Source organism: Phytophthora infestans, genomic scaffold, assembly GCF_000142945.1.
Source record: "Phytophthora infestans T30-4 supercont1.8 genomic scaffold, whole genome shotgun sequence".
Classification (NCBI taxonomy): domain Eukaryota; phylum Oomycota; class Peronosporomycetes; order Peronosporales; family Peronosporaceae; genus Phytophthora; species Phytophthora infestans.
The window spans coordinates 137,564-145,960 of NW_003303751.1; the positions used below are offsets into that span (position 1 = coordinate 137,564).

Consider the following 8,397-nt stretch of genomic DNA (forward strand, 5'->3'; position numbering starts at 1 on the left):
TGCGTCTTGACGTATGGCAGATTCTTGACAACCGCGATGTCGCTCTTTTTCCATAAGCATATCACTGCCCGGTTAACAACAACAAGGCCACCAACATTACGTTGCATGTGAATATGTACTTGCTAAATTCTTGCCGCAATTATTTGCCAACCATTTCATACCACATCGCGGCGCATTTAAACCGTCGTTATAGCTGCGATCCTGTCCATTTAGACACCAGGTTACTTTTTTTGTAACTGAGCTGCGCAAATAGTGCGGTGTTTTAAGTAACATACTTTTGCCCACCATTTGCGATAGTACTTCGTCGCGTCGCGGAGTGTCCAAAATATATCGCAGGATAAAACTGTCTAGGTTGAATATGCATAAACGCCTACGATGCGCAGGGTTGTAAACAGGCTACCAGTATGGTTTCGGGGCTCTAAATGATAAACGACAGATATATTACCGTCGTTTCTTATTTCACGCATCTAAAATGATTGTAAAATCGGCAAATCAAGAAAGTTCTTGCTGTCAAGTTATTCACTTATTTTGTAAAGTAGTATCTCTAAACGGTAACGCCGTTTAAGTTTGCTCGACAACATATTTCCAAATCTGTAGACCGACGCGTCGTACGAATCGCCGAGCCACGTGTCGAGCATAAGTGCACCTACCCGCTATCTATCTTGAATCAGTCCACACGCCCCCCCCCCTCTTTTCCTGCCCGAACCTGCACGACTTTCGCCATCCAGTTAGATTAAGACACCATTGTAATCCTACCCCACCCACCGTATCCCAACCCTTACTCACTCCTTTCTCACTAGCGCTGCATGCGCCTTCATCTTTTAACACAAGCTTATTGGCCTCCCTCGCTTTGTAGAAAATTAGAGGCAGGAAGCAGGCAACAAACTTGTTATCACGCTAGGCTAAGTGATTTTGATTGATATATGCAAAATATACCTGGACAGAAATTTTCCGAAATATATCCGTCTCATGACGGATTGTCTCACGTACCTACTGAATGGTACACATCTAGCGAGGGCATTCCGCCTTCTAATGCATGTTCCGTATACAAGTCTGGCATATGGGTTTCTACATATCGGGGATTCTCGGCCGCACACCACTATTTCGATGCGGCCATCGCGAAACATCCTTTTAGCGCTCTATATGCATCATGTTTGCGCATCGCAATTTGCATTGTTCCAACTGCTTTGCGGCCTTTCGCTGTCGGTGAGCCTTGCACAAAGTGTATATTGCACCATTTGACTCGTGCCCGCGCCGGTGACAGTACACAATACAGTATTGCATTTTTTCGCTTCAGACGCGGGCGCCAAAAGGAAATAGGCCCATGCACCGATTTAAATGGGCGGAATGCAACAGCATATTTCAATTTTGTTATCGCCCCTCTTGTTCATAGCATTAAGATTACCCATGTTGTGTTTATATTCCATGTGGTATTGTCTACCATTGAAGCCTTCGTGAGAGCACCATTCCATAATGTCCCTAAGCGCGTTGAGTCTTCGAGTCTTGTTTTAGACAAGGGTGGCACGTCATATAGCGTGTTCAATCAGAATGGCACAGCTGGCTATGCGTTTGCTGGGTAATTAAGCTTCATAAAGGCTTCCTCAATAGCTGGGAATCCCAGCAAAAAATATTGTCTCACTCCGGCTGTATTTATTGTGCCTTTCCAAAGTTTTGGCCAATCTGACCTTTAAAGGCTGATCCTAAGCAAGGGTGGGTAGGGCTAAGGGTGGGATTTGAGGACGAACTGAATTTGAATTGCTAAGCCAGGCCACTAAATAAAATGATATTTGATCAATAACACTGTTTGATTTTGCCGACTCTGATCCAATAATACTTGATTGTGGAGGTCCTACGTAAGGGCTCCGATTTGGTCTAAAGGGTACCTTTTAACAAATTAAGGGCTGAATGGCCAGTATTTACCGGCCATTTACCCTTACGTAAGGTATTCACAACAGATTGATTTTAAATCCAATATGGGCTACTCATCAGACATACGCTGGCGAGGCATTGTCTTGCAGTATGTCTACAATATTGAGATCAGCGTAGTTGCTGGTGTATTAAGCGTCTCGGCCAGAAGCCTTCGGAGATGGTACCATCTCTTCAAGACAACAGGAAATGTCGACGACACCCCAAAGAATGAGCGGTCATCTAAATGGCCGATTGAAGTGCAACAATTTGTTCGCGAGTATGTAAAGCAACACCCCCTGCTTCTACTTTCAAGAGCTGCGTGAGGTATTAAAAGAAAAGTTTTCGACCCAATATTGCTGTTCCGATTCGACAATTTGTCGTGCTTTACGGTTCGAGTTGGGGTTAGCGCGCAAAGTGCTGACTAAAAGAGCTCGTGAAAGTATCCCAAAAGAGCGCCAAGAGTATGTGAACAGGCTATTGCCTTTCTACAGCGGGCCAGATCAAATCGTGTTTGTCGATGAAACTTCAAAGGATCGAAGGTAATGTACAATATCAATTTTGTGACTGCTGCATCTTACCTGCTAATTTGTTGTATGACATTGCTATGGTTTAGGTCCTCCCTGAGATAACACGCGTGGTCCGCGCGCGGAGACCCAGCGATTGTGTCCATTCCATTTTCCCGCGGAAAGCGAATCTCAGTTCTTGCTGCGTTCGACGTGGAAGGATTTTTTGCGTGGGGTACAACCGAGGATACATTCACCCGGCAGACGTTCCACGAGACTTTCAAGTTGAAAATTCTACCATTACTCAATCCTGGGCCTTTACCAAGATCAATTGTCATTTTGGATAACGTCAAAATCCACATGTACGAAGAATTTCAAGAACTTATTCACGGTACTGGTGCACTGTTATTTTTTTTGCCGCCGTAATCACCTGACTTGAATCCTTTAGAAGTCGCTTTTTCTCTCCTAAACCGATGGATCCAACGCCACGCAAATATGGCATTCCGTGAAAATCCTCTTGCGGTCCTCAATGTCGCGCTGTACTTTTGCACTAGACAGTCTGAGGAAGTTGGGCAAAATTTGTACGGTCATTGTGGGTACGATGGGAACAAACTCAGTATAAAAATCAGTGAGTTTTAATGAAATTTATGTATTTGTACTGAAAACATCGTACTCTACCTCTGCTATGCTCCTTAGAGTTGATCGTTAAGATGATCGATATCATCCATGTCTTCTGCGGGAGCGGGAGTCTCAAAATCTACCGGGTCACGGAACGGAGGGCGAAGGCTGTAGGCCGGTAAACCGAGAGTTTCCTGGAGATCTCCAACATGAAATTGCACTTGGATCAATGCACCTTGAATTTTGATCCTGAGCATTCTGAAATTCATGTCAGCGGTTGCTTGAGTTGTATCTTGATTCGTCTCCATTTCCTGCGAAAGCTGATCAATGTTCCGAAGTTGTCGAAATGTTGTGTTATCAGGAACTTGTAGTGGAGCGTCAGCTGAAAGTCGAGCTTGCATTGTTGCCATGTACAGCTGTGAGGCTGGCCTACTAGAAATATTGCGCTCAGCTAGCATAGCTGCTACGCGGGAAACTTGCTCTTGGATTCGATTCTCGGTTGCTCTACGAATAGTGTTGGCTCTTGGTTCTAGTGGTCTTGGAACATAAACAAAAATCATTAAAACAAATCAGACTGACCGTGTAGACGAAGGCGAGCTAATTCCCAAGATCTGGCGACGCGACTGGAGAAATTTTCCTCGTCCAACTCGAGAAATTCACGTTGTGGGGCGTGCTTGGTGGGCTTGAGATAGACGCTGAAGTCATCCTGTCAATCGTTTGGCAGACGACGAATGAATTCGGTTGCAACTTGAGCATTGAATAGCCTAAAGCCACGGTCAATCTGAAAGGAGAAGTCGATGGGCTCGGTCTTGTTTCGGCACGAGGTGAGAGGATCGCCGTTCTTGATGGTAAGGCGGCAGGTGAGAATTGCTGGTAGTGGCAGTGACATTTTAAAACTAAAAGTGAGCCTTTAAGCCAAATGATGCCAGGGCGTGGGAGAATACTCACGGTAGAGCTCGACAAAATTTAGGAGATCATGTCAAAACGGGATGGAATTTTGCCAAATGTCATAAGATGTGGACACAATCTGTTTCGGTTTTGTTAATCTATCCTAAAATTTGTATTAAAACCATGATCTGTATATTTGCAATAAAGTAGGGATTTAGCCAATCGAGAGCGTTTATGCCCAGGGAATTATCTCATCTGCCATCCGCCGAACGCCGATTGGACAGAACCTCCAGGTGGTGCGATTATTCCCGGAAATCCTATCCCGACTGATCCATATGAGACTCATCCCCGAAGGGATGTGGCGTGCCGACCCAAACACTTGGTTATGTCTCCGATCCGACGAAGGACTTGCACACGACACTTACCTCAAGCATCGAGCTCCCTACATACATGAGAATTGAACCCACGCCACCCGTTAGCTGACGGGCTAATCAGGCGCATGCAAACCAGTTGCCCAGAATGCATACTAATATTTAAATAAAATTATGTCAAATATGTCTTTGATTGGCATCGTCTTTTTTTTCGTCAAAAGGTTAGGCTAAATTTTAGTCGGAAGCACCCGATCAGATAGGAGATCTTCCGTAAGGGCCATCCTCCTACGTAGGACCATAAAACTGAGGGCGTTTTGGCAGAAAGGCACAATAACGGTAGTGGGAAACAGTCGGGGATACTGTACGGAAGTGCGCAACGAAGACTATAAGCCAGTTTTTTCGAAGCGGAATATATCCTTTCACGTAGGGGCCGTCGCGCGGGCGAGAACAGCGATGATCGCCAAATAGCCTGGTTAGTATTTGTTTTCGGGGGCCATTTGTTACTAAAGCCGTGCAGTGACAGTGACAGCTCCGTTTATTTTCAAGGTAAGCTTTACAATTGCATAAGCTCTTTATTGGCTAGCAGTAAGAACGAAAGAAGAAAAACAACTAGTTTGTTAAAAACGGCACTACTCGTCATTCTTGTGGTTTATCAATCCGCAGCTAAATCGCAATGGAATGGAAAATTGCAAAAACGTCATTATTAAAACAAACGCCAAAAATGAAATTACCTCCTAAAAGTGACAAATCATATTTATCGGCGAGTTGAAAGAAGATTGCTACTTAACCCCAGTGAGGCTTAGAGGCAGGACAAAACTCAGTTATTCTGTGGCATACATAACGTCTTTTGACCTAACACGCCCGCAGTAGGATAACAAGTTACTTCAGATTTAAAAAAGAAGCCAAAATTGCTTGATGACCTTTATAACAAAGCAACCACTGCTTGCATTTACGAAACTGAGTTCCAAATTTTGAAGCTTAGCTAGGACAATTTTTTAAGGGTTATGTTATTAGAGACACTTTTGAAGACACCAGGTTCGAAATCCTGAGGATAAATTAAAAGTGCATATTTTCCTCCATGGTTGCTCTTCCCAGCAGCGTTGTCACAAGAGCACAGCAACATACTACGTAGTAATTGTGTTTTTAGTGGTCGAATTGGCTTGCTTGATATTATCAGATAGTGAGTAGCACTGCGATAAACATGCTGACTGTTTAAGACACAACTACCATTTGACAAACCAAAAAGGTTAGTGCTTGTGGATGTACTGGTCAGCAGTCTCCTTAGCTTTGCCCAGGAATGAGTCATCATCCCTCTTCTTGTGAGAGTCCCCGTGGCCCGAGTGGTGCGAGTCGTCGTCCCTTTTCTTGTGGGAGTCTCCGTGGCCCGAATACTGACCAGCCATGTCCTTAGCTTTGTCCAAGAAAGACTCGTCGTCCCTCTTCTTGTGAGAATCCCCGTGTCCCGAGTGGTACGAGTCGTCGTCCCTCTTCTTGTGGGAATCTCCGTGACCCGTGTACTGACCAGCCATGAAAGACTCGTCGTCTCTCTTCTTGTGAGAATCTCCGTGTCCCGCGTGGTACGAGTTGTCGTCCCTCTTCTTGTGGGAGTCTGCGTGGCCCGTGTATTGACCAGCCATGTCCTTAGCCTTGCCCAAAAATGAGTCGTCGTCCCTCTTCTTGTGAGAGTCACCGTGTCCCGAGTGGTACGAGTCGTCGTCCTTCTTCTTGTGGGAGTCTCCATGACCCGTATACTGACCAGCCATGTCTTTAGCCTTGCCCAAAAATGAGTCGTCGTCCCTCTTCTTGTGAGAGTCCCCGTGTCCCGAGTGGTACGAGTTGTCGTCCCTCTTCTTGTGGGAGTCTCCGTGGCCCGAATACTGACCAGCCATATCCTTAGCCTTGCCCAAGAATGAGTCATCGTCTCTCTTCTTGTGGGAATCCCCGTGTCCCGAGTGATACGAGTCGTCGTCCCTCTTCTTGTGGGAGTCTTCATGACCCGTGTACTGACCAGCCATATCCTTAGCTTTGCCCACGAAAGACTCGTCGTCGTGGCTGCCATGATGGGTTTTTTTCGAGAATCCGCGGTCCCCCGAGTAGTTCGTGGCCGAGTCCTGCACCGTCATTCTCTCGGTATCGTGCTGGATGCGGCCCACGTTAGACTCATCCCTATGCGTATTTCCGTGGCCCGAGTAGTTGTCCATCGTCTCCTTGGCCTTGTTCAGGATTGAGTCCATCGTGCGTGTCTTATTCAGCGAAGTTATTTCTAGTTGGCGAAAGTGAAAATGGGATCCTGGATCATAGAATCGTATCCCCCAAGTTGAATGAGAGGGACCGACCTCCTCGTCGACAGGCGCACAAGATCCATGTAAGCTTGAAGCTACTAGCTTCTACAAAGCTACCCACATTTGTCGAACGGCACGCAACTGTTCAGTGAACACACCCATCAAAATATGATTCGCTGCATGACCGTCCATTTAACAGTATTAGGGGAGATTGTCCTGGTACTTTAAAATTGTTTTACCAAAAATACTACGAGGTGTGGTCGGAATTCACAGGAATCCGCAATAAAACATTCCATCTGCAAAATAATGTATTCGAAATGGGGGCATTGGGAAAAAAATCATTGCAGCTTCAGACGGAGGAAAAAAAAATGAAATTCATGATTGGTTGGAAGAGACTCGCCGTGTCTGCAAAGATTCAGCGCAATCTAATGAGGAACGTTTGTACAGCAGTCATTCCATGAGGAAGATGCGGCGAGCGACGTCACCTACAAGCCAGTCAATGCCGTCGACAAGGCCATCGCCAGTGACGGCACTACAGGCGATAATGCTCCAGTGTCGGGTTGAAAACTGGGCTGACCGCAGACCAAGTACATTAACAATCTCTGCGGAGGAAAGCGCACCAGGTAAATCCTGCTTGTTGGCGAAGATCAGCAACGTAGCCCCAGCTAGTTTCTTACATCAGCCAAACCCAATAAAGAAAAAGGTGCGCGTAAGAATTAACCGAAGTGAGTTAGGCAAGCAATGCGGTCCACGCACCTCTTGGGTCAACAGACTTGTAAGTTCACGTTTACAATCCTCAAGCCTCCGTCGGTCGGCGCTGTCTACCACCCACACGAGGGCATCCGTCTGTGCGCAAACACAGCACGGTCAGCTAGAAATGAACCCTATCACGGACAGCTTAAAAGCCTTGAGCTTTCGACGAACAGATCCGAACACAGACCTGCTCAAAGTAATTTCTCCAGTACGAGCGAATTGTCTGCTGGCCACCGATGTCCCAAACATTTAACTTAAAGCTGTCCGAAACAAAACAACGACATAGCATTATAGTGAGTCTGCTGAGATCGTGCGTCGACATTTAGACAATTGCACTTACTTCTTGTATTCGAGCGTATGGATGTCAAAACCTAGCGTGGGAGAGATCTCAGTGATTTCCTGTCCCATGAATTTTTTTAGGATCGTCGTCTTGCCAGCGTTGTCCAGTCCTCTGGTGCCCAATTAAGCCGTCAGTATGTACCCAGTCAAAGTAAGAATGCCCAGCGGACAAAGTTGCAAGCCAGACGCTTGAACGCACAGCATGAGGACGCGGATCTCTTTTTCCTTCTCCTTGACCTTCTTGAGGATACTCAGCAGCCCCATCGCCCAATCCAGATGTGTTATTGCAATATTTATGACTGAATGCAATTTTGTACTGTAATATTTGCCTAATGTATCCGAATATTAATACTTGAAGTACTAACGATACGTAGTAATTGAGAATCGCTTTTCGCGGGCTATCGCTCAACAGAAGATGAGAGAAGAAAACCGAAAACTATGAGATGTTATGCTGTACCGGTATCACTTATACATAGTCCTATCCTGCTCCGTAGGGATACAGTATTGTAGTCATGTGCGATTGCTCATTGTAAGTCGAAAGTGTCAAATTATGATCTCATTTAAACTCTTCTGATGGCAAGACTCGTATAGCTTCTGCACCTGTCTTTCGTAATCCATCGTTAGCATTGACTTTTACTTGGAATTTTCATTAGCTCGTTTTTTTTAATGACTGATACCCTTGTCGAACTTGTCATTCGTCAGAAAGTTGCGCTCAGACGCACCAACTCTGCTTTG

At 45.7% G+C, this 8,397-nt stretch overlaps 1 protein-coding gene across 1 annotated transcript; it reads right to left on the reverse strand.

Annotated features, from left to right (window-relative positions):
• Positions 1-6,922: 6,922 nt before the first annotated feature.
• PITG_06185 (ADP-ribosylation factor 2) lies at positions 6,923-7,926 on the reverse strand (the record flags this gene model as incomplete). Its single annotated transcript, XM_002998310.1, has 5 exons — positions 6,923-7,242; positions 7,327-7,416; positions 7,511-7,583; positions 7,664-7,774; positions 7,862-7,926. The coding sequence occupies 5 exons, from the start codon at positions 7,924-7,926 to the stop codon at positions 7,021-7,023; spliced, it is 561 nt and encodes a 186-aa protein (XP_002998356.1).
• Positions 7,927-8,397: the final 471 nt, after the last annotated feature.